The 27,212-nt window shown below is 41.2% G+C and overlaps 1 protein-coding gene across 3 annotated transcripts in view; it reads left to right on the forward strand.

The window, feature by feature from the left end:
• The window catches only part of TPK1 (thiamin pyrophosphokinase 1), a 269,761-nt gene that overhangs the window by 57,734 nt on the left and 184,815 nt on the right, over positions 1-27,212 (forward strand). For all 3 annotated transcript variants that reach the window (XR_013814311.1, XM_079786321.1, XM_079786320.1), the window contains exon 3: positions 584-655. Coding sequence is in view for 2 of the 3 variants with exons in the window: in XM_079786321.1 (XP_079642447.1) it covers positions 584-655 (72 nt within the window). In the remaining variant the exon portion in view is untranslated. The remainder of the gene's footprint in view (positions 1-583; positions 656-27,212) is intronic.

Below are 27,212 nucleotides of genomic sequence, written 5' to 3' on the forward strand. Positions count from 1 at the left end.
TCACATTCTCTAAAAGTCAATGGAAACATATATTCAGGTGAGGATAAAAAAAAAAAAGAAAGAAATGTCATATTCTATGAAAGACACATCTTGAAAATGCCTAAAGAAAGTTGTCATTTTTTCTTGGTGAAGGGACTGGAGTCCGTGTTGATGAAAACACCTTGGTGGCTGTGGTGACTTGCAGTGGCTCCAGCAGCGGGGTGATGGCGCTGGTGCCTTTCCCTGATCAGCCTGGTTGTCTCTCACAAAGGGAGGCCAGACTTCGGCTTAGGCCCGCTCCTTATGGGGGACATCCCCTGAGGGCTCCCAGTATGTGAGAGGGGGCAGGCTGGGCTGAGGAGACCCCCCCCCAGTGCACGAATTTCGTGCACCAGGCCCCTAGTATTGAATATGCTAGGTACAGTTCATCAATGGTGTCTTTTAAAATTAAGATATGAAAAAAAATAAGAATATCAGAAATCAGTTATGGTTGAAATTTAGCTCTGTGTGGATTGAAAATCTGGACTAGTAGAGTATGATTCCAGATGCAAATGAGGACAAAAGAAACCCAGTTTACTTATTTACTTCTTTTTTTTTCCCCTAGGAAATTTGAAATACTGCCTTGTGATATTGAATCAGCCTTTGGACAAAAGTTTTCGTCATCTTTGGAGCAAAGGTAATCTTAATTAGTGTGTATATTTCTTTGTTTTTTTACTGTATTTAGGATTGATTAACATTGACTGTTAAATATTCTGGAACCTAAATACTGTTTAATAGCAAAAAGTAGATTCAAAATAAGGTGATTTAATTATTGTTTTATCAGAAAATCCCTTATTGCTTCTGTTACTTATTTATATATGTAATTTCTTAGCATGGGACCCCCAAGAGTAGAATTACAAAGTAGTATCACTCAATGTATTGCAGTACTACTGTGTGGATGTTAATCCTGAGTTCTTAATAACTATTTATTCAAGTATAAGCATTTTTGGCACAGTGACAACAAAAAGCATCCACAAATCTCATTCTTCCCAGCTTCCAATAATGTTACCTGCAGTGATCCATTTTGCAAAATAAAAAATGAAGACATGTTACCAGTATATTAGAATCTGTAGGGATGCTGAAAAATATAGTTAAAAATAGAATAGTTTCACATAATTAATACTTCTGTGAGGTTTCATGTAAGAAACTGGCTTTATTGACTTTTTTATTCTTTAACTTTTATAGCATTAACTCTAGGCTAGAAAATAATATTAAATATAATTTGCTGTTTTGAATCTCTGCTTTTCCATGAAATATTGAGTTGTTTTTTATTTTGATTTTCAAAGGGATACTTCTGATAAATTATCAGTGTAAGTTTTTAGCCAAATTATAGATAAACTGAATAATTTGATTCTTGATATATTGATATTGATACATATTCTTGATCCTCTCTTATCTTTGCATAATTCTTTAGTATTCTCAACAGTAAGGTTATCTGTTTCAGAATGCAAATCTATTGTTAATAAGCTTAATCTGTGATGCTAGGGGGAATAAATTATTACACATTTTGTATAATAAATTTTCTTGTCCAATGTGATTATAATGAAAACTCTTAATATTCTAAATTGAACCCATCTTTCAGCTAGTCAACAAAAGTTTTCACATTGTATTTGTACTAACATTGCCCTCAAAGTTGGAAAATTATTTAGCCCTAGCCGGTTTGGCTCAGTAGCTAGAGTGTTGGCCTGCAGACTGAAGGGTCCCAGGTTCGATTCCTGTCAAGGGCACATGCTCGGATTGCAGTAGGAGGCATGCAGGAGGTAGCCAATCAGTGATTCTCTCTCATCATTGATCTTCTATCTCTCTCTCCCTCTCCCTTCCTCTCTGAAATCAATAAAAATATTTATATTTTAAAAAGTTGGAAAATTATTTAACTACTAGAGGACTGGTGCACGACATTTGTGCTCTGGGGGTGGAGGTCTCTCAGCCCGGCCTGCGCCCTCTCACAGTCCAGAACCCCTTGGTGGACATCCCCCGAGGGGTCCTTAGTGCTGTCGTGGAGGCGGGACAGGCTCCTGCCACTGCTGCTGCAATTGCCAGCCATGAGCCCAGCTTCTGGCTGAGTGGTGTGCCCCCTGTGGGAGCACACTGACCACCAGGGGGAAGCTCTTGCATTTGACATCTGCCCCCTGGTGGTCAGTGCGTGTCATAGCGACTGGTTGTTCCCCGTTCGGTCGATTTGCATATTAGGATTTTATTATATAGGATGATTTATCTTTCACTGCACTTATTGCTTACTTACTTGTAATTTGGTAGTTATTTGGGTGCTGTAAGGGTGTAAAGTCTTTTTTGTCACTTTATCTCTAGTGCCTACTCTATACTTGGTACATTAATTGCTTACTAATTACAATAAATGAAAGAGTACAGTTAATATGTTCCTATTGCTAATAAATACCAAAGTACTATAAGTACTTTCTTTTTATCTGAACTTATTATATCAGGGTCTATTACATTTTCAGGAAAGTGTTGCAAACGTTAGAAATAGATAAAATAATCATTGATAGGATCTTTTGGAAACCTTAGAGAATAAAACTACATCTTAAGAAGTCTCATATTTGGGGGGTGTTAAGGGTCCTATTTTGCACAAGGTATGAAATGATGTAGATTTTTTGAACTAACTGAAGTTCCTCATTTTCCTTAATTTTTCCATAGAGAATTTGACTTGAAAAATTCTCATGCCTGATGGATACCAACTAATCATTTGATTTGCATAAAAAATGATCACTTGGTCAAACTACAAGGTGTCCCCGCAAAATGTGTACACATGTTGAATAATTATAAAGTCAGTGTTTATTAACATATAGTTTGTTTTCAAAATTTGAAAGAATTTACAGAAATGAATAACTTTTTTCATTAATGCCTATTTTCAACCGATGACCATTTTGGTCCAGGAACTGCTGATAATGCAAAGCAATGGAATCGCAAATATGAAGAATCATTTCATTCAGTATATGTGTGCCCTCAAATGTTGCCAGTTTTGTACTTTAAACTTTATCTTTTATGTATCCCCATACAAAAATCTCTAGTGGCGCTTTAGGATAAATTTTCTTTGTCCAAAGCTTAGTCTGGCTTCACCCATTATTTCAAATAAGTTAAACCTGAAAAGGAGTGAAAAATAAGTGAGTTATCAGTTGTTAACATGTGTATACATTTTTTTGGGACAACTTAGTATACATGGAGAGAGGGAAAGATATCAGATGTGCTGAAATGGTTATATAATTCTCATTTCCAAAAGAACTTTTTTTTAGGTTATTGAAATGTTAAGTGCTTTTATATAGACCTCTAGGATAATTCTTGGCTTCATCATTATAAAAAGCAGATCTGTTAATAAATACTAAGGAAAAGTGGAATGTAGTTTTTGTGATTCTCATAACAGAAGCTGTGATGTTATGTTTGTGTTGCTCCTCTTCTAAGCAAAGGTTGTTTTTTTTTGTGTGTGTTTGGGGTTTTTTTTTCATTTTTTCCAAGAGAGGTCTAGCAAAAGTATGAGACAGCTTTGTGGCTTGGGATTTCAGCAAGTACGTAAGTGAAGGCTGGAGGCTGCCATGCCAGTCCCTCTAGCTCAGACGTGCAACTTTTTTTGTAACTTCTGTTCCATGGATGTGAAGACTGTGAAGAGCAGACAACAGGGGTGACAGCTGGGCTGTTAAATCAAAACACAGAAAATTTTGCTGTGCAGTATAAGTCTCTCATATTTACAATCGATAGTTTAACTTGAACCTATGCCACGGACTCTGTTGAGTAGGTATTTCCTGGGATTTGTTTCAGGAGAAAGACTACTTGAAGGTTTATTTTATTTTAGTTTCTTCCTACAATGCTTAATTGACATGTTTTGAAATTTAGTTCAAATGGGATTTAAATTACGAAAGTTTTTAAATATTTTCTCTTTAATACCTCATGAAGTCTCAGTGATTTTCTTGGTGAGATGATTGGCATTTGTGAATGGATATTGCCCTTAGATTTCTTAACCTGTTTTTTTTTTTTTAACAAAAAGCTTTCACTTCCAGCAAATGTCTTTCTTACCCTGAAATATGTGGTAAGTGAAAAAAATAGGGATGTTTATGTTTGAACAGCTCTGCTTATTTCTTGTTGTAGGTCAGTTTTTCTCAGCTTGGGGTCACCAGGCTTACCAGGGTCCTCAAAGATAGTGGGAGAGATCACGAAGTTACATAAAGTTGAAATACAAAAAAAAAAAAATAAAAAAAAATGAATCCTAACAAATATTCATTTACCTGGGCTAAGGTTACATGGACTAACCATATATCAGGTTTCTAGAAGTTGGGCTTCTCAGAGTATATCCTCATTTTTAACTTGAATTCACAGCCTTTCCCTGTCTCTTCCACAGGACTCGAAGAACAGTGGTGACCATGTTCATTAGATTATGATTCGATTATCAAATTATGTTAATGACAGGTGTTTGTCTTCAGTGTGACCCTTTTTTCCCTCTAATAAGGAATCATTTTTCCTTGCTTGATTTCTCCCTTGTTCAGTTCTTGGGTAACCAACCTTAAGATCACACCAGGGTATAGGCAACATACTCTGGTTCCCTTTGGATGAGGCTTAAGTCATAAAATATTGGATCAATAAAGCAAGTCTTATAGTTAAAGGGAGACATGTGTCACAGTTCATGAACTGAAATATAAGCAAGGTCTATGGATTTATAATGTTAGTTTTCCCTTCCTCTCTGTTTGTAATTGATGGATGCCTGTCAATGACCTTTTGTGTGAGGGGGTGGGTGAGCAGCTGGGGACATAACTATGGGATCTCGGTTATGGCCAGAATTTAGAGTTGAGGATGCCCAGTGCAGTCTGTTTCTGATGAAGGCATGAGTTGTGGCTCTGCAAGCCACAAGTCCCTAGAATGAACTTGCTCTATTCCTGCTTCTTAATAGCTGAACTTACTGTAGTATTTGATTAATTGAATCTCCTTTGCTCACCTCTATATGCTTTTCTTTTTTTAAACAAAAACACCTTACCCAAATAAAGCTTTTTTAATAGGATTATGACTTGCCCCATTAATTACTCTGATCTCATGTAATGATAGTGTTGCCATCAGATTTAACTTTTAAATGGAGGAGAGATCTGTTGTAAAGGAGCTTGCTTCATAGTAGTTTGGTTGTGCTGACCCTTTCCCCTCATACACTATGCACCTAGGTCTCTGTAAGCCTTTTCTTAAACTGATTTTTTGAAGTTTAGCTCAATCAAAGTTAGCAAGTTTATACTGAAGAAAGTTGTTTTATGTTTCCTTTTTTATTTCCATTTCTCAAGACCTCTTTACCTCACTTCTGGCATCCAGTATGTTTATTCTTATTAAAATAAGAGAAATTGGGTACCTGCCATTTTATGTATATATTGGTTGAGTTGATTTGGCCTGCTTTAGAATGCTTGGGATCAATCAATATTTTAATCCTATTAAATCTATCTGTGTACATCATCCCCGTTAGAGGAATTTCAAGGGAACGGTGTTTTGACAGTCACCTTGTAATTTAGCAACCACCTCAAAGCTACTCCTAAAGCTAACTCTGGAAGGGCTAGTCAGGGTCCACTTTTTTTTCTGTTTCTAATACAGTGATTTCTCTGGCCTCATCTTCCACTGCTACCCCTTCCTATAAACTTAATGACAGATAGAGAACTGCTTTTTAAATTTATTTTTTTTTTTTTGCCAAAAATAGGTTTATATTCATTTTGCAAATTTCCACTTGTCCTTTTAAGTCCAGCTCAATATTGCCTCTTGTGAAGGGAGGCTTCCCTGGCTTGACCAGGTAGAGGTAGATTTTCTCCCTAGTATTTCTTTTGTGTTCCTATCACTGATGAAGGTCACCTTCTGCCTCTTTGAGGATAAGCTTCTGGAGAATAGATATACAGTAGAGTGCTTAGGTGAAGGTGTTTCCTTTTAATTCCTGGGAGACTAGCTTGGGGTTAAGTTCCGTAGGTTATCTTGGCAATTGCCGAAGGTCAGTATCTATATTCGACGCTTTCTAGATCCTGGAAATCCTCTTGCTTTGATGTGAATCAGCTGGCAGCAGGAAGTTTCTCTCTCTCTCTCTCTCTCTCTCTCTCTCTCTCTCTCTCTCTCCTCCCTCCTCCCCCCCCCCCCCCCAGGTTTCTCTCTGGTCCTCAGACTAGTTTGGGTCCCTTTTGTATTTCTGCTAACTTGAACTCTATCACTTATTTTTTCCCCTTTACTCGATGACTCCAAGATGCTTATTGATATATCTTGGTACAACCTATAAGAACTGATGTTTTTATTAATGTGTCCTTCTTTCCTCATAGCTCATGTGCAAGCATATATTCCTTTTTTTACTCTATGGGTTATATGACTTTGACAGTTGAAATGCTAATATCAGTGTCATTAGTATATATCCTGTGTTCATTAAGGTGCATCTTTTATTATATAGAGGAACATAAAATTATTCAATTTAGCAGTATCCTTATCTTCTAATATTACTGTCTAAAGAGCTACCAAATCAGCACTACTTTGGTCATTTTCTGTCCTAGTATTTTATAGAACTTATGCTTTGAACACATTTAAGTGAACATAGAGCCAAAGCTCTGATGAGCAATTTGCATACTTGGTTCTGGTCCATTAAGCAAAACCAGTTTCATATGAGCTGTAGTCCCTGTAAATAAGGCTGGAAGAGAAGATTGTACCAGTCATGCAGAAACATTTTGGGACTATGAAAAAAGCATTTAAATATGAAAGACATCCTATCTAATAATAGACAAGTATGCAAATTGACCGCACCTTCGCTACACCCAAGCCACGCCCACCAGCCAAGCCACGCCCACCAACCAATCAGGACGACTATGCAAATTACCCCAACAAAGATGGCAGCTAATTTGCATATCAAGACAGAGTCGAAAGAAGCCAAGAGCTGCAGAAGGGAATAAAGCTTTGAAGAAGCAAGCAAGCCGAGGGGAGGAGAAGGGAGGAGCGAAGGCAGGGCCGGGGGCAAAGGGAAAAGCAGGCGGGCTGGCAGAGAAGGCGGGGCGGGCGACAAGGGAGGAGCGGAGGCGAGGCCGGGGGCGAAGGGAAAAGCAGGTGGGCTGGCAGAGAAGGCGGGGCAGGCGACAAGGGAGGAGTGGAGGCAGGGTAGAGTGCAGCAGGAAATCCTATTGCAGGATTTTTCCTGCAACGGGAACGCTAGTTTTAATATATTAGAGGCACAGAACAAAATATATATTGTTTGATATGAGACCAGAGACACATTCTGCTACTCCATCCCCAAGATGATGGTGCACTTCTATTGAATCAGATCTTTTATGATGCTGGGCATTATGATACAAATATTGCTAGAGAGTGATGACTTCTGTGTCACTCTCTTTCCCAGGTTCACTCCTAAGCCTTTGTGTTGTGTTGTGTTGCGTTTTGTTTTAGTTGTCACAGTATTATAGGGTGATTAGGGAATTACACCACAATTTCAAGTTTTATATTTGAAATGCACTTACAAATTTTCTGCTATATTTTGTAATTCCATGGGATTTTATATGAGCTGTTGCACGTGATATTCTAAAAGAGAAAAGTCACTTTTAAGTATCAAGTTTCACAACATTACATTTTCTAATATGTTTACTGAGAGATAAAAAAAAATCCATTATTTTATTATTTTTAAAAAATATTTTTTTATTTGTTTCAGAAAGGAAGGGAGAGGTAGAGAGAGGGTAGAGAGAGATAGAAACATCAATGAGGAGAGAGAATAATTAATTGGCTGCCTCCTGCATGCCCCCTACTAGGGATCGAGCCACAACCTGGGCATATGCCCTTGACTGGAATTGAACCCTGGACTCTTCAGTCCCCAGGGCAATGCTCTATCCATTGAACCAAACCAGCTAGGGCTATTTTGTTTTTTAATACACACACACACACACACACACACACACACACACACATATTAGCATTGTCTGTGTCAAACAATGTACAAGGACTGGGATGTCAGTGAGAAAGACACAGGCCCTATTCTTAAAGTGTTTACAATCTAAAGTCCGATGTATATTGTCACATTTTATATATGTATCATAATATTCCCTGCGATTAGAAGTCTATTATAGTTATGGACTGAGTTGTTTTCACCCCAAATCATATGTTGAAGCCCTAAACACCAAGTGACAATATTTGGATGGCACCTTCAGAGAAGTAATTTAGTTACATGGGGTCATAGGGTGGGGTCCTAATGCAATAGGACTGGTGTCCTTGTAAGAGAGATGTCAGGGTGGCACTCTCTGAGAAAGGCCATGTGAGAAGGCAGCCATCTGTAAGCTAAGGAGAGAGGCCTCAGGAGAGACCAGCCCTGCTGATACCTTTATCTTGAACTTCTGGACTCGAGAACTGTGAGAAAATAAGTTTCTGTTGTTTGTCTCCCAGGTCTGTGGTTTTTGTAAGCCCTAGCAAACTAATACTGTTATATATAAGCCTTCTTGGCAAGTTGAGAATTGTTCAGTCCTCTCTTCTCCATAGAATAGCATTGATCTCAAAGGCCCATTTTATTTGTAAGTCTGGTGCCAGGTATTATTATAGGCAGTCTTGATCTTACCTTGGTACGCTGTAGCTCCAGTCAATTATGGTAAGCATTGAACTTCCCTTGATTTAATGCTGTAGCCTGAGGCTGATATTGGTCCCCCTTTGTTTAAAGACAACCTTTCACTGACTTCAGAAAACAGTGGAAATAATCTATATATTAGATGTTAGTTTGATGGATATAATCAAGCTTTGGGAAATCAATTTGGGGTACTTTAAGCAGATACAAAAAAAAGTTTAAATGAATAGATTAAAGCACAGATTTAGATGACTCAATCATCCATGATTATTTTGGGCATTGATCTATTGCCCTTTATAAAGATGAGAATAATTTTTTTTTGTAAAACACCAGTTAGAAAGATTCATTGAATTACTTTATGACCATTATAAACTTCTGACTGGATATTCTGTAGGATATTATTTCACATTAAGACAAATCTTAAATGTAATTTTTCCCTAATGTAGTACAACTTCCACAATATAAATCATAAGTGTTCCATGTTAATATCCAGTATATTAATTATACTTAGTATTCAACAGTGACTTCAGAGTTGATATTTATTCAGAAAACATTTAACAGAAATCATAAACATTTTGCTCTAAAGGGCCCTACCAAGAAAGTGAAAAGACAACCCACAGAATGGGAGGAAATATTTGCCAATCATATGTCTGTTAAGAGGATTGTATATAGAATGTATAAAGAACTCTTACAACTCAATAAGAAGATAAATGACCCAATTAAAAAATGGTGCAAAGGGTCTGAATAGACAATTTTCCAAGGATAATGTACAAACAGCCAACATGCACGCTAAAAGATAGATACTCTATATCATTAGTCATAAGGGACATGCAAATCAAAACACAATGAGATTCTGATTTCCACCCACTGATACCTGGCATAGAAAAGTTAGATTTGTGTTGGTAAAGGTGTGAAGAATCAGAACTCTCATACAGTGCTGGTAGGAGTATAAAATGGTGAAATCACTTCCAAAGATATTCTGTCAGTTCATTAAATACCATGTGACCCAACAGTTTCTCTCCTAGAGAGAAATGAAAACATGTCCACACAAAATATGTTCACCAATGTTCATAGCACCATTTTTCATAACTGCCAAAGGGTGGAAACAATCCTGATGTCTATTAACAATTGAATGAATAAACCAATGTGCTATGTTTATGAAATGGAAATTTACTCAGCCATAAAAAATGCAGTATTAACACATGCTACATAGATGAACCTTAAAAACATTAAGCTATATGAAAGAATCCAGAAACAAAAGACCTCATATTACATGGTTCCATTCATACAAACTATTGAGAACCAGTAAACTTACAGGAACAGAAAATATATTAGTGATGCATAGACTCTAAGGAATGGGAAATTAGAGAGAGTGACTAAAATGTATGAGGTTTCTTTTTATTTTAGAGTGATAAAAATATTTTAAAATTGACTGATGATGGTTGTACAAATCTCTGAATATTTAAATGTGTTAATTTTATGGTAGGGTAAGTAAGCTGTTACAAAAATTAGTAGGAAATTTTGCTTTCATTAGTATGTTCACTTTTTATTTTTGGTTTAGGTTTTAATTTAATTTAATTTAATTTTATTGTTGACAATATTGCAAATGTCCCCCAATTCCCACCTACCTTTACCTCCCTCCTCCCAGGCCCTGCCCTACCCCAGGCCTTCACCACACTATTGTCTGTGTCCATTGGTTATGCACATATGAATATAAGTTCTTTAGTTAATCTCTTCCCAGCTTCCCTCTTCCCTTCCCCAACCCCCCAAGACATGTCAGTCTGTTCTGTGCCTCCATGCCTCTGGACCTATTTTGTTTGTTTTTTATTCATTAGATTCTACTTATAAGTGAAATCATGTGATATTTGTCTTTCTCTGACTGGCTAATTTCACTCAGCATAATACTCTCTAGGTCCCTCCATGTTGTCTCAAAGGGTAAGAGACCCTTCTTTTTTACAGCTGCATAGTATTCCTTTGTGTAAATGTACCACGGCTTTTTTATCCAGTCATCTACTGATGGTCACTTGGATGGTTTTCAGATCTTAGTTATTGTAAATAATGCTGCTATGTATATGAGGGTGCATATATTCTTTCTGATTGGTGTTTTGGGTTTCTTAGGATACATTCCTAGAACTGTGATCTCTGGGTCAGACAGTAGTTCCACATTTAAGTTTTTGAGTAAACTCCATACTGTTTTTCATAGTGGCTGCACCAGTCTGCATTCCCACCAGCAGTGTGCTAGTGTTCCCTTTTCTCCACATCCTCACCAGGCCAGCACTTGTTGTTTGTTGATATATTGATACCTTTTAGTTAAAGTTGACTTTGCTGCCTTCACACAATATTCATGACCACTCTGGTAGGTGTGAGATTATATCTCATTGTAGTTTTAATTTGCATTTCTCTGATGATTAGTGATGTTGAGCATTTTTTCCTATGTTTCTTGGCCATCTGTATGTCCTCTTTGGAGAAGTGCCTATATAGGTCCTGTGGCCATTTTTTAAATTGGGTTATTTGTCTTCCTTTCATTGAGCTGTATGAATTCTTTATATATTTTTGAAATTAACCCCTTATCAGATGTGTCATTGGCAAATATGTTCTACCATACAGTGGGCTCCCTGTTCATTTTGATGATGGTTTCTTTTGTTGTGCAGAAGCTTTTAATTTTGATGTAGTTGCATTTGTTTATTTTTTCCTTTGTTTCTCTTGCCCTAGGAGATGTATCAGTGAAGATTCTGCTATGTCAGATGTCTGAGATTTTTGCTACCAATGATTTTCTTCTAGGATTTTTATGGTTTCATGATTTAAGATGTTCACTTTTCTTAAGTGTTAATTTATACCAAAATTTGTCTGACACTGTGTCCTTTCTCCTGGATACATCCATGTAGTGTTTGGGCCAGTACTTCTCAAATTTAACATGTATCACATACAGAGCCTCAACTTCAGCCCTTTGGATTCATTAGGTCTTAATTTTTACCATTCAGATCTTTTACACGTATTTTTGGGTTTGTACCTAAATATTTTGATTTCTTTGAAGTGATTGTAGGTGATACTGTATTTCAAATTTTGGTTTCTATATGATTGTTGTCATTATATAGAAATGTGACTGATACTTGTGTGGTGGAGAAGAGATCCTAATTTGAGAATTGACAGTATTTGTTCCATAGGAAATAATGAACCACACAAAAGACTCTTATTTAAGTATAATCTTAATACTTTTTTCATAATATTTGAGGTTTTGTATAATGTTCAGCCACACCATAAAAATCCTTTTAAATGTATCTTTATTTTTTGGAGAAAATTTTAGAAAAAAATTTGTTCAGAGAAAATAATTAGCCAAGGAAAAGAGTGATCAACGATACAAAATGATTTTGGAATACATTTATAGTGTAGTGTATGCAGAAATAATAATTCAAGTTTAATTTTTCTTTGTGCTGTTTTTTAGACTAAATTTGTTTTGATTTTGTGCTTAGTTTTAAAAAGTCAGCTTGATCAGCCTTGCCTCTAAAATTACTCAATGTATCTCCTCCTAAATAGACACTAACATTAAACACAGTGATTTGGACATCTGGTTAATGACATTTAATATGAATTTACACATATTCATTTACTCATTCAATCATCTATTTAAAGCCATATATTAAGTGTATTCAGTAGTCAGCACACACAGATTCATATCTGAAGTCTTGTGGTGGATTTATGTGTTATTTTCTCAGTAACCTAAGGTTTGCTCTTCTCTGATAAGACCTCCCTTTATTAGTTAAAGTTGTCTTTGCTGCCTTCACACAATATTCACGACCACTCTTTATTGGTTGTGGAGTTATTACCAGCATAAATAAAGAAAGCAAGCAGAGAAAGAAGAGGCAGAATAGACCATTTATTTTTATGCATTTTGGTTGCCATTTAAATCTCAATTGACAGAGTAAAGTAGAGTTTAATGGTCATCCTTAACAAGTCAGGAAAAAAATGTTCAGTTCTGTCCCTCCAGTGTTATGTTTTATGGATATATCACATTTAGTTCAGAATAATGATGATTCAATAAGGACGTTTTATTATTTAAACGTGATGAGTAGAATTGGGAAGGGCTGTTTATTCTTTCTTTCCATTTCACTATAATAGTTTGACAAAAGTGAGAGACACTGACTGATGCTATACACAAACTGTGTTTAATGTTTTTATAATGAAGTGCTGGAGTTAAAATAGAAATATCTCTAGCCTCATTCAGATCCTAGTGTGTTGGTTCGTTGTAGATCTGTCCAGCTTCTTTTCAAATGTATATTTTAACCTTTTGCACTCGGATGTCGAGTGTGACTCGACACGGTTAACATCGGTAGCAGCTCTTTTTATACTCTTTGAATGTATCAATAATTTGAAATATAAAAAAATCCAAATAAATAAGTTTGTATGAAAAGAAACTCCAGTTTTTTATTCTACTGCCGTGCTTTGTAAAATCTGGGGTATTTAAAAAATTAAATCCCGAGTAGAATAAAGGAATCGAGAAAAAAGCAAGCGAGTGCAAAGGGTTAAGGAGATCCTATCTAATAATAGACAAATATGCAAATTGACCATACCTCCGACACACCCACAAGCCACGCCCACCATCCAATCAGAGCGAGTATGCAAATTAACCCAAACCAAGATGGCTACAGCCACAGAGAGCAAGGGTTCCTAGGTAACAGAGGAAGCCAAGCTTTCCGCCTGCCCTGGCCAGGCCAAGCCTCCACTCAAGCTACAAAGTTTCAATTATAGAAGGTAAACAAATTCAAACAAATGGCGGCAGAATGGAGCTTGAGAGAGCAGGCCAGGGTTTCCGCCGGCAACAGGGGAAGCAAAGCTTTCCGCACACCCTGGCCAGGCCCACCCGCTTAAGGCAACAAAGTTTCAATTATAACCCCAAAACAAACGACTGCCAGCCTCAGAGGGAGCCCCGGGCTTGGCTCTGCTCCAGGCTACAAAGTTTCAATTGTAGAAAGAAAATAAATTCCAGATACCAGGGCCTCTGCTTGGGTTGCCAGGGGGCGTGGCCTGCCTGCAAACCACCACAGGCCCCTCGCTCAGGCCGCCCCACACCCCAAGGGAACCCCCACCTGATCCGGGACACCCTTCAGGGCAAACCAGCTGGCTCCCACCCCTGTACCAGGCCTCTATCCTATCTAATAAAAGAGTAATCTGCAGATTGATCATCACTGCAACACACAATATAACTGCCCCCATGTGGACACAAGATGGCCACCACAAGATGGCCAGCAGGAGAGGGCAGTTGGGAGGCACCCGGCCTGCAAGGGAGGGCAGTTGAGAGGGACCAAGCCTGCAAGGGAGGGCAGTTGGAGGTGATCAACCCTGCAGGAGAGGGCAGTTAGGGGTGACCAGGCCGGCAGAGGAGGGAAGTTGGGGGCAAACAGGCTGGCAGCAGAGTGGTTAGGGCAGTGATGGGCAACCTTTTGAGCTTGGTGTGTCAAACTTCGCCAAAAAACTGAGCATAACTCAGGTAGTGTGTCACTTTGAGGAAAACACATTATTTCGCAAATGTTTCATCCTCAGGAGCAGCAAATGTTTCATCCTCGGCATGCGGCCGCCTCAGCGGCCATGTGTCATCAGAAATGACTACACGTGTCAGTGCTGACACACGTGTCATAGGTTCGCCATCACTGGGTTAGGAGGTGATCAGGCTGGTGGGCAGAAGCGGTTAGGGGCAATCAGGAAGGCAGGCAGGCAAGCAGTTGGGAGCCAGCAGTCCTGGATTGTGAGAGGGATGTCCGACTGCCCGTTTAGGCCCGATCCCAGGATCGGGCCTAAACGGGCAGTCGGACATCCCTTGAGGGGTCCCATATTGGCGAGGGTACAGGCTGGGCTGAGGGACAACCCCCCTCCGTGCACGAATTTCGTGCACCGGGCCTCTAGTATATATATATAGAGAGAGAGGGGGGGGGGGAGGTAATATGCAAATTAGGCTGGGACGCCGTATAGGGTCACAACCGGACAGAAGAAGGTTGTGCGCGCAGGTGAGGCCTGGAGCAGAGACGGAGATAGAGACAGGGGGCCCTGCCTGAGCGGGCGCAGTGGTTCGGGTGGTCCCAGAGCGGACACAGGAAGGGGGACTGGGGGATGCTGCAAGTTAGGCGCGGGTCCCGGTCCCCCGTGGCGCCTGTCCTGCCTGACTCCCACGACGGCCGGTGCTGCGTGAGTCAGGCTCTGGTCCCGGCTGCCCATGGTGCCAGAGAAGCAGGGTTTCAGATAAGGAGATGCAGCATTCCACTGCTATCTTGAGTTTGTGGTTTCCAAGGAAACAGCCAGAAGGGATGCCAGCGCCTATCTAAGTAGGGTCTTCATTTAAATCGAGCCTTTCCCGCAGTGAATGACCCCAACCCTCTCTGGGTCAGGCAGGTTCCTGTGGAGCGCAATCTCCACGCAATATGGGGCCTCAGTTTCGTTCAGGCGATCTCATGCACATTAGCTCGGGGCAGCAGGGAAGTAAGGGAAAAGGCATCAATGGCATCACGGCCACAACTGGTCACCAGGAGGTGCATGGAGCACCTCTCGGCCCGGCGCCCCGCAGGGTACCTTCTTGCACGGCAGGAGGCGGGGCACCTCCTTGCTCAATTTTAATCGTGCGCTGGGCCTCTAGTTGGAATATAAATACATAGGATTATGTATGTGTATTGTGTGGACAAAAGGGGCCACATGCTAACCTGACAAGCTCAGGGAAGGCCTGCATGGTAGTCTTACAAACTCAGAGACCTAAAGTAACCACAAAGGATGTCTGAAATTAAACTTTAACTAAAAGTAGTTATGGTGGGTAGTTGCCTCCTAGGCCGGTATCTTCCTTGACAAGGTCAGTCTTTACCTTAACTGAGCTTGTGAAGGCAGCCTGAGCCCCCCGCAACCTGCATTCCAATGCATATGCTTGCTAGCCCCAACCCCCTTTCCACATGTGTCCTAGCTAGCCTTGCAAAAACCTGTTTCCCCAATACTTCTATTTTACAGAGACCATAAACCATGAACCATACACAACCCCTAGAGGGTGTTGGCAGCACTGGCGCCAGCCGGGCCAGGCCTTTGGGTGAAATCTCATTTCCCCCATTCCAACCCAAGGGGGGCTGCAAAGCCTGTGAAAAGTACGGAAGTCTGGTCCATATTTGGAAGACAAAGAAACTAAGGGGACAAAAGGGAGGGCCTCCTCCTCCCTCCCCACCCTCCCACCCCCTCACATTCTGTGCTCAGATTTGGGATCTAATTCCCCTGGGCCATTCAGCACCAGTCCTTCCTGTAATAAAGTGTCCTTCCTGATCTTCTGAGTGCCTGTTGTGTGTTGTCTGGTCGCCTGGTAAATTCTGTAACAAGCTTATTGTCTTTTTTGCATCTACCATAACATATCATTGAAATGTCAGGGTAACTTGTAACTTCCTTTTCTCTAGACCCCTGGGGCACAACCAAATGTGCTTGGGTGCTAGGACAGAGACCATAACTTCCTTCATTGTTATTGTTACCATGTTAATTGTTGACTGTTAACTATCCTGTACCCACCTAAGTAAAAGAAGTATGTTTTTATCCAATCCCTGAGGTTTCCCTGCTTTGCTTTCTCCCACCTCTCTAATCTATCACCAGTGGAGTTCATGCAACTCACTTATGTCTCCCCCTTTGATTGTAATGTATAAAAATAGGTGAAAAACCACCATTCCTCCCTAGCATTATCCCAATCCCTTGAGATTCTGCTTCCAGGCAATTGTGGACAGTTTGGCTCAAATAAACTCACAAAAAATTCTTTACAGGTTTGAATGTTTTTATGTTAACAGTAGTCAATAATCTTTTATAATGCTTTACCTGCAAAATCCTTTTATTGAAGTAAAATCATATCTGAGAAATCTTCTGGGAGTTCCCAGGTCAGTAAACAGATAAAAGTGGACGGGGTTGCTTTGGTTGAAGTTCCTCTGGGCACCAGGCCTTCCCACTGCTGCCTCCAAGTCTCTCCACTGATCTGTCACAATGTGTATGAATAACAGTGATTTTTGCTAATCCTTCCTTTGCTATTCCTTAGGTTTATCTTCTCTATTTATGGTAGCTACATTGAGAACTACCTTTGGGTTATAAAGAAATTTTAAAATGGTTGAATGATGTATTTTAACTAGTTTGAATGGAATACATCTATAGTTGTTTCATTTTGTTTACTTCATGAACTTATACCAATGTAGGCAGTATGGCTGTTTAAAGATAATATACAGAATTCCATTATGTTTACCATTTTACTATTTGTAACCCATTTCCTTATGTTGGTTGTGTAAGCAGATAGAATGAAAAGGAAAAAGATAGATGCTCAAAATGAATTGTTCTGTAAATTTAACATGATACATTTTGTATTTTTAATTATGTGAGGTTTCAACCAATATTTAGTCATCATTGTCTTAGTCTAAGTGGGATTTCTAGATACAACATTGGTGTATAGCTTGGCATAAAATTTTCTGTTTATGACGGAAAGAAATACAGGCTCTGACTTACAGTGCGTACAATTTTTTTACTTTACAATAGTGCAAAAGTGATACACACTTAGTAGAAACCGCATTTCAGATTTTGAATTTTTATCTTTCCCTGGGCAGTGGCAGTGAGCATGTTCAACTGTAGTTCAGAGGTATATGGAAGGGCAGTATAGGTAGGGTTTTCAGTTATTGTCTTATATCTTTTGCAGTTATGTTTAGTGATGGCTGTAATGTGTTAGACTTGTCTTTTAGTCAGGATTGTTTACAATTTACATTCTCACATTTTACGATCATTTCCTTCAGAAGGGAGCTCTGAGTGAACTATTAGATTCATGTGATTAGATAAAAGTGGTGAGGAGGTTTTTGTTCCTAAGTGGAGAGAATAGTTTAATGTGTCCCTGTGTACTCATCATCCATCTTTAACAATTACTGGCCAATTTTGTTTCATATATACTCTCCCCCACTGGATTATGGGAAATCAAATGTCAGATATCATTTCATTTCCATTCACAAATAAGGAATTTAAAAAAAAATATTTATTTCTGGTCTTGGTTTTATGCTGTTGCACTTAATCCTATATAATAAAGAGATAATATGCAAATTGACCATCACTCCAACACACAAGATGGCCGCACCCATGTGGTCAAAGATGGCTGCCCCCATGTGGACACAAGATGGCTGGCAGGGGAGGGCAGTGAGGGGTGACCAGGCTGGCAAGGGAGGAAAGTTAGGGGTGACCGGGCCAGCAGGGGAGGGCAGTTGGGGGCAACCAGGCCTGCAGGGGAGGGCAGTTAGGAGTGACCAGGCCGGCAGGGGAGGGCAGTTAGGGGCAATCAGGCTGGCAGGGGAGCAGTTAGGCGTCGATCAGGCTGGCAGGGGAGTGGTTAGGGGGTGATCAGGCTGGCAGGCAGAAGCGGTTAGGGACAATCAGGCAGGCAGGCAAGCGAGTGGTTGGGAGCCAGCAGTCCTGGATTGTGAGAGGGATATCCGACTGCCCATTTAGGCCCGATCCCGGTGGGCAGTTGGACATCCCTCAAAAGGTTCCCAGATTGGAGAGGGTGCAGGCTGGGCTCCCCCTGTGCATGAATTTTGTACACCGAGCCTCTAGTATTAATATAATATACTTAAGCTTCTCCTATTGAAAAATCCCATAGTGCCTCCTTTGGCATGCATGAATTAAAGCCAGATGCCCAGGAAAGATGTGAAAATAGATGGAATTGTTACATTTCATTTTATTTCATTTTATTTTTTTAAATTTATCTTTATTGTTGAAAGTAATATAGATGTACCCTCCCCCCCTCATCCAACACATCTAGCCCGCCCCCTCCCCCCACCTCAGGCCTTCACCACACTATTGTCTGTGTCCATGTGTTATGTATGTAAGTCCTCTGATTAATCTTTCCCCATCCACCCACCCACCCACCCCCACCTACCCACCCAACCCCACCTTCCCTCTGTGGTTCGTCAGTCAGTCTGTTCCATGTTTCTAGACCTCTGGATCTATTTTGTTCATCAGTTTATTTTGTTCATTAGATTCCACATATGAATGATATCATGTGATACTTACCTTTCTCTGACTGGCTTATTTCTCTTAGCATAATACTCTCTAGGTCTCTCCATGCTGTCTCAAAGGGTAAGAGATCTTTCTCTTTTTTTGCTGCTACATAGTATTCCATGGTGTAAATATACCACAGCTTTTTTACCCACTCATCTACTGATGGGCACTTGGGCTGTTTCCAGATCTTAGCTAGTGTAAACTGTGCTGCTATGAATATAGGGGTGCATATATTCTTTCTGATTGGTGTTTCGGGTTTCTTAGGATATTTTCCTAGAAGTGAGATAATGGGGTCAAATGGCAGTTCCATTTTTAAGTTTTTGAAGAAATTTCATACTGACTTCCATAGTGACTGCACTTCAGTAGTGAACTAGTGTTCCCTTTTCTCCACATCCTTGCCTGCACTTGTCATTTATTGATTTGTTGATGGTAGCCATTTCTATAGGTGTGAGGTGATACCTCATTGTCGTTTTAATTTGCATCTCTAGGATAATCAGTAACTTTGAGCATTTTTTCATATGTCTCTTAGCCATCTGTATATCCACTTTAGAGAAGTATCTATTCAGGTCCTTTGCCCGGATTATTTGTCTTCCTTTTGTTAAGTTGTATGAGTTTATTATATATTTTGGATATTAATGCTTTATCAAATGTATCATTACCAAATATGTTCTCCCATACAATGGGATCCCTTTTTATTTTGTTGATGGTTTCTTTTGCTGTGGTAGAAACTTTTTGTTTTGAATTGTTACATTTTAGATGTTGTGATCAAACATGCTCCCAATCTTTCATTCTGCTTTCCTAGATAGAAAAACATTGGGTCATCTTTGATGCTTCCTTTTCTTCCTTCCCTCCTTTCTGATATGTTGTCAGACTCTATTGATATTTTTTATTCTTTAAATGTCTGTTTAATTCACTTTTAACTCTGTATATCCACTGCTGCCATCTTCCTTGACTGATCATTATATGTCTCTCAAGCTATTTTCTCAGATCACATTTTCTTTTCTGTTGCCATTCATCTCTCGGGCTGCCCTTCATAGCTTTCACCATATCCCTTTGCAGTAACTACAGTATATACTCCATCCCATTTCAATTCCTTTTTCTGATATTCAGTTTCTTCCATAGTGGACCCTGTCATAACCTCATCTTTTTTTATTTACCAGCATAAACCATTCAGTCTGCTCTCCAGAATGTCCTTCCTTTGTGCTGGGCCAGCCTCACTCTTGCCCCTCTGCTGCAATGTATATTCTCTACTTGGTCTGTAAATCTGTCCTCTCTTTCCTTTGGTCTCTGGTCTACCTTTCCCTCAAAGTCCAGTGTGTTTCCTTCTTCTGTCAAGTCCTTCTTGATGACTCCAGGCCTATATTGATCTTTTCCTTTTCAGAATTTACCTAAGTGTGATTAGTGGATGATATGACAAGGAGTCTTTGGTTGCCCTTGTTCTTGTATTATTTCAATTCTTTTATGGCTTTCTGTTTCTAAACTGGATAGGTATGTTTTTGAGTTGTTAAAAACAATATTGTTTTCAAAACAATATTGTACACAGGGTATGAATTTCATGTATACCTGTTGATTAAAACTCTTGAATATGATATATACCTGGACTATTTTAACCAACCACCTAGTTTTTTATAATACACATTCCTGTTTTTGTTGGTGTGTTGTTGTTGATTTTTTATTGTTTTTTGCAGACTATTTCAGTTATGCTCATTCTGTGTCAAACAGCTTCTTGTTTAGATTTAGTTTCTTTGATGAATGCTGTGGGCTCATAATGCATCTTCTGTGATTTTGCCCCATCTTTCAAGAGCTCTTGTATGCCTTTGAATGTTTTTACTTTTTCATTGAGTTCTTCGAACTACAGTGATATTTCTGGTCCTGATTTTCATTTGCTTGATGGCAGCATTTTTCTGGTGACTTTCCACTGCTTTTTTCTCTTTACTTCCTGTTTTTTATACCTTCCCTTACCTTCCCTCCCTCTCTCTCCTTTAACTTCCTGGTCTGGTCTAGATCCTGTACTTGTTTTTATTGATCTTTGAATGAATTGAATCCCCCTCCCCGACCCCCCCCCCCCCCCCACCAACCACTGAGTTGCACTGGTGGATGTGGGGGCTTGGAGAGCATGGGGAGTAGAAATTCTCCCTGGTTCACAGAAGCACTTTACCACACAGGGTTGTATATTGAGAGGGTTTAACGTCTACTCATTGATGCCACTGCAGTGGGAGCCAGAGGCTGTTCACAAGTGGGTCTTGTCTGCCTTGTCTGCTTTGTCTCAGCGACAGTATTTTCTGCATTGATTTTGTATCTAAATCTTGAGCCAAAGGTCTCCTCTCAGCATCTTCCTATACCCCTACTTGCATTTTGCAGCCTTTAGTAGCATTTCCGCATATATGGTGATTGGGTGAGAGATTTTTGCCTAGTTTTGCCTAAGATGTAATTTTCATCTTTTTTTCATTCTGTTTGTGTGTGTGTGTTTTGGGGGGAGGGGTGGGGCTTGGGGGGGGATGGAAAAAGGACAGAGACTTTTCCACTCTGCTCTCTCAAAACATTTATCTTAAAAAAAAAAATCTTTAAATTTGTCAATTATTTATTCCAGCTAACAAAAGCTTTCTGTGGAGTAGTATTTAGGATTTGGTTTCTTGGCTTCTTTCATTGCCTGGTGACTTTTCTTCTGCTTGTTAATTGTTTTACCGGAGGATGGGATTTCACTGTCTGTTTCCCGGGTGAGTTAACACAAACAGGTGGGCATCCTACACTGTGAGGATGGTTTGTTTTGAGGGCACACCATAGTAATGACTTATTAAAAGTATGGTAGAGATCAATATTTCCATCTCAGTTCACTTCTCTGGGCTATATTGTTCTCCTTTTTGCATTTATGAGGTTGTATACCTTATGAATTATTAAAACATGCTTGACTGCATCTTTTTAAAAAGAATGGAAGTATCTTTTATTTGCCTGCCTTCCCATCCTGAGGCACTGGTTTCCTTTTATTATTGAATTCTACTTAGTGTTGCTTTTTATGTTCCAAGGATCAAAGCTGTAGGGAGAAAAGAGTTCTGTACTTTGGTGGGAAAGGAGATAGTTATTTTAGTTTCTATGATCAAATACCAAAAGTTGTTTTCAAACGCACTGCAGCCAAAACAAGGAAAACACAAAACACCCACTACCTGCTAGTCAGTGATATGACGTACAGCATGTGTCTGCCAGCAGAATTTATAATTGTTTCAGATTTACAAGCATAACAATAAGGTACATTTTGCATAATGAAATATTTCTTTTTGTCCATTATGTTTGCAAGCTGCACTCCATTCATCATGTTTTCAAATAGCACAGCAATATTTGAGTAACCTGAGCCAAGTGTAATTTCCAACTATTGAAATTAATTCATTTTTAGGTCCTGTTAAAAACTATCATCTAACAATAAATCTCACTATTTTCCTTTTCACTCTGTTTATATTTCCATTGATGTTTTTTTTAATTTTTTTATTATCCCATGAATAAAAGTATTTTTCATTGATGTTTGGCGTGCGAGAATGGACTGGAACACAATAAAGGGATTCATAGTCTTGTCTCACTATAACTTACTGTATCATTCACAGACGTGATTAACATTCTAATTTGCATCTCTTTGCCTCATATTTTTTTAAAAGTCACCTATAGACCCTAGAATAGAGAAAAACTAACTATAATATTATGTATTTTTATGTCCCAGCTGGTGTGGCTCAGTAATTGAGCATGGACCCATGAACCAGGAGGTCACGGTTTGATTCCTGGTTAGGGCACATGCCCACACTAGGGCTCAATCCCTAGTGTGGGGTGTGCAGGAGGCAGCCGATCGATGGTTCTCTCTCATCATTGATGTTTCTATCTCTCCCTTCCTCTTTCTGAAATCATTAAAAACATATTTTAAAAATATTATATACTTTAAAAATTGCTAAAATATGAAGATTCTACTGTTCTCATGTAGATTTGAGTCAAGACTTGAGCAAAAGTCCCAAGGTTATAAAATGCCTTCAGCTTCTTCCTTTGGGATATATAGCAGGTTCATATATGTAATGGGTGAGAGAGGCTTTGTTCTGGGAACTGCATTCCCTTATCATGGATATTATTTATACAACGGCTAATTTTTTAGATTTGGCGATTCTGAAAGTATGGAAGTAAGTAATAGATACTATGTCTCATACATTCTTGACCAATGCTAGTGAAAATAAATGCAATGTGAGCCACAATACACATTTAAATCTCCTTGTTGGCACATTAAAAAAGTAAAAAGAAACAGGAATAATTGTAATACTGTCTTATTTAACACAGTCTATTTAGAATATTATCATTTTCAACATATAATCAATGTAAAAATTAATGATAATTTAATATTCTTTTTGTACCTAGTCTTAAGAAATCCAGTTTCTTACAACATACATCATACAACATATAACATACAGCACATCTCAGTTGAGACCAGATGCATTTCAGATGCCCAATACCCAAGTAGCTAGTGGCTACCATACTGTATGGTATAGTTCTAGACTGTGGTCCCCTTGAGAGTTGGAACCATGTCTGGTTTTTGCTGCATTTCTGGCTGGTGTAGGTGCTCATTCATTCTGTGCCCACAAGTGAATGAGTGAGTGAACAAAAGATACTGGGAAGGTTATTATGTAGATTGATGCTAGTCACTAATACTAGTAATATCAGTATCTCCTGTTGAGAGCAGTGGGGGCAAGCTTTGAAGAGATAAGTTGCCAAGTATTTATTGCAGGAGACAGGTGTGGAAATAAAGAAGGTGGTCAGTCTCCATCAAGGTGTACCTTCCAGCTGATGTCCCTACGTGCCAGCATTTGACAGCACCTTTCACATTTACTGAGAGACTAAGATGCTTCCTCTACAGTAGTTGTATCCAAATTTATAATCAAGTCCCATGTACACGTTAAAACAAATGCACGCTAGTGTGTCCGCTTTAGTTTGATACAATTGTGTAAATCAATGCAGTTCATCTGGATTGCAGTGGTTTTATGTAGTGAAAGTAATATGTGCGTGTTCTGTGACCCAGGGAACACCCACTTAGCATATACCATTGAGATGAGGTTTTCTTCTGTGCACAGGAGGCATGGAAATAATTGCAGAATTTTTAAAAATAGTAAGAACATAGAAGCCACCTAAGCATCTATTAATAAATCAGATAAACATTTTGGACACATTCATTAACTCTGTACAGAAGTTAAATGTATCTAATGAGCTAGATTTGTATTTTGCTTCAAAAACATAATGTTTGAGTGATAAAAGCAAGTGTTGGAACACCATTTTAAAAAATTAAAAATAGAAGAAGTTGAGGAAGAAGCCAAGATGGCGGCGGAGGTGAACGGCTGATCTGCTGCCTCGCATGGCAGTTTTGGAAAAACAACTAAAAGATGGACTGGTGAGCGCGGCGACTCCTGCTCGCGTCTCCCCAGACCGGGCGGCGGCTCCTCTCAGCCAGCACCGCAGCCGGGGCCATGAGCTCGTGGGCGCCGCGGCAGCTGCTGTGGCGGCGGCCGCGGACTCGGTGCAGCGGCTCTCGGTGAAGGAAGAGACCATCTTTCTGCGAGAGGGGCCCACCCGCGTCACCGACCTGGCCCAGCTCCCCACTGAGATCCTCGGGGCCCCGGAGACCGCCAACACCGACTTAGAGGATTCTTAAGACTTCCTGTCTTACACTCAAGTCCTCTAGCCATTTTGAGAGAGGAGAACTAAGAAGGCAGCGAAGTCAAACAAAGGAACTTCGCGCACAGCAATTTCAAAGTTAAACAAAGGAACTTCGCCGCGCACAGAGCGTCTGCCACCCAGAACCACAGGAGAGCTGGCTGAATGGTGGATTTACAGCTAAGAGACAAGAGGAAAGAGCGAACTCTGGAGAAGCTGAGGTGCGAAGGCGCGTGGGTCGGGGGAAGGGACTTGTGGCTTTTGTTCCAACCCTAGGGGAGATTAGCTCCCCAGACGCCTGCGGGAAGAGGCTGGACTCTCGGCCTTCCTGTCGGAGAGTGGGAGTGACTTCCTTGTGGAGGTGCGCCCAGCAATCAGTGTTTGCTGCGCTGGAGTGCGGAATGAGGGGGCTTGGAAACGTGGAAAGCAGAAACAGCAGACTTGCAGCCAGTGCGGTTCGCCTCGCCATGGCCTGGTGGCGCCCTGAGGCCCCGCCCCGCCCTGAGACCCGCCCCGCCCTGGGACCCGCCCCGCTTGTTTTGCAGGTCCGCCCCGCACGTCTTGCAGGCACACCTGGGCTCCAAGCAACGGCTTTTGCATGTGGGTGGCCTGCCCTATGGCAGCTTGACCAGATAAACTGCGGTTCTAGTCGGACTGCTCTAGGGACGCTCAGACAGGAGGAGGAAACTGCAGTTTTTGCCGTAAGTCCTGCTGAGTGGTCTCAGGTAGTAGCTGACCTACACACCATTGGAGACCCAGAAACGAGGGCATCTAGTGGTCGGTGTGAGATGACACCAGATTTCAACCACTCGCATAAAGGACACATTCCAGAGGCAGAATCAATGAGCGCCAAAGCCTTGCTGCACCAAGACCCGGCCCATAAATCTGTCTCCTACATAGCAACTCTTCCTTTATAGACACAGAGGATCTGCACGGCCAATTGGCCTGGAGGACAATTCCTCCCAGCGACACCAACAACAATCAAGACTTAACTATACAAAGGAAGACCAAGATGGAGGCATAGGGCGGAAGCCTGATTGCTGCCTACCACAACAATTTTGAGTCTACGACGGGAGAGCGGAGCAGGCACCATCCAGAACCACCGGAGGGCTGACTGAGCAGACGCTCTACAACTAGAATAAAAGAGAGGGGTACTCGGGATGATGCTGATGCCGGCGACCCAAAGATCACACTTTAAGAACTACGGCTCAGACGACACAGTGGCGGCCTGGAACGTGCTCGGCGCAGTTCCCCCGGCGGTCTCCGGCTGAGGGGAAGGCCCCACTCGCTGCCGAGCACGGACAGACGAGCCCCTGGGAGTCATGGGGTGGGAGACTCCGCGCTTGCTGACCTCCGAGTCCTTCAAGAATCTCAACGCCCCGGAAGCGGCCAGGTGCGCACGCTCAGTGACTGGCCACCGCTGCAGACCCAAGGGCCGACGCAGCCACCCCGGACCAGCCCGCTGCCGCGCACCGGGCACACCGGAGCTTCACCGAGCCCGCCGCCCAACGAGTTCTGCGGCGGCTGCCCTGGAGCTCTGAGAAAATGGCCGAAGGAATTACTGAGATGGAATTGACCAACAGGAAATGGGATCAAGAAGACGAAACCCCGCTGGGTCCCGGATCCGGGTGAAGCTGCGCGCCCCTGGGTCCGGGTGAGGCTGGGAACTGGGTCAGGGTGAGTCTGGGTCCCGGGTCCGGGCGAGGCCGTGGACCCCTGGATCCGGGTGAGTCTGGGTCCCGGGTCCGGGCGAGGCCGCGGGCCCCAGGATCCAGGTGAGCCTGGGCCCCGGGTCCGGGCGAGGCCGCGGGCCCCTGGATCCGGGTGAGCCTGGGCCCCGGGTCCGGGCGAGGCCGCGGGCCCCTGGATCCGGGTGAGCCTGGGTCCCGGGTCCGGGTGAGCCTGGGTCCCGGGTCCAGGTGAGGCCGCGGGCCCCTGGATCCGGGTGAGCCTGGGTCCCGGGTCCGGGTGAGGCCGCGGGCCCCTGGATCCGGGTGAGCCTGGGTCCCGGGTCCGGGTGAAGCCGTGCCCCCCCTGGGTCCGGCCGAGACCAAACCAGAGGGAGTCGGACCTGCATTATCACCATTTGTCCACCATCCAGAGCTGAGGGGTCAGTGCCGACATGTACTCATAAGGAACTGGTGGACATTGATATTGGGTCTCAAAAGAACTGTTGGTCCAGAAAGAAACTCACTACAGACTGATTTTTTGCCTGTCAGCATAACTATTATTGCCCGTCGCACATTCAATTCTTATAAGTACATCTCTAGTGATACATGATTTCGCTCATCTAGGGGAAATGATGAACAACATGGACTGATGAACAAGAACAGAACCAGAAACAAGGAGGCACCGATCGGACTATCGGGCCTCAGAGGGAGGATAGGGGAGGGTGGGGGGAGAAGGGAGAGATCAACCAAAGGTCTTGTGTGCATGCATATGAGCCTAACCAATGCTTAAGTTCAACAGGGGGTTGGGGCATCCATGGGGAGGGGTGTGGGATGGGAATGGGGGGATGAGGACAAATATGTGACACCTTAATCAATAAAGAAATTTAAAAAAAAATTAAAAATAACACATTATACAATATTATACATTGCTTATTGATGCAAATGCATACTATATCAAATTTTTTAAAAATGTAAAGAAAAAACCAGCTATAGTTTGGTTTATCATTAGAGAGAGATCTAGGGTCTAGGAAATATAATCTTATGTCATTTTTTTGTAACACAAAGTGCTGATGATAAAACCTGGTCATTCTAGGTTGAGGTCACAGAGGGGTTATCTTACTCTTTGTTCTTTGAGATATGGTTCTAAATTTATGTTTTATACATTCAGAGAATCTCCTTCGGGCCTATATATTTTTTGAAAGTAAAAATTCAGGATTAAAAACTGGAGATATTTTTCTTTATCGGTACACTCCACATGAATTATTTCGGTCCTTTGCTGAAAAAGATGCACAGGTGGA

This window comes from Cnephaeus nilssonii (assembly GCF_951640355.1).
Source record: "Cnephaeus nilssonii genome assembly, chromosome: 12".
Taxonomy (NCBI): Eukaryota; Metazoa; Chordata; class Mammalia; order Chiroptera; family Vespertilionidae; genus Cnephaeus; species Cnephaeus nilssonii.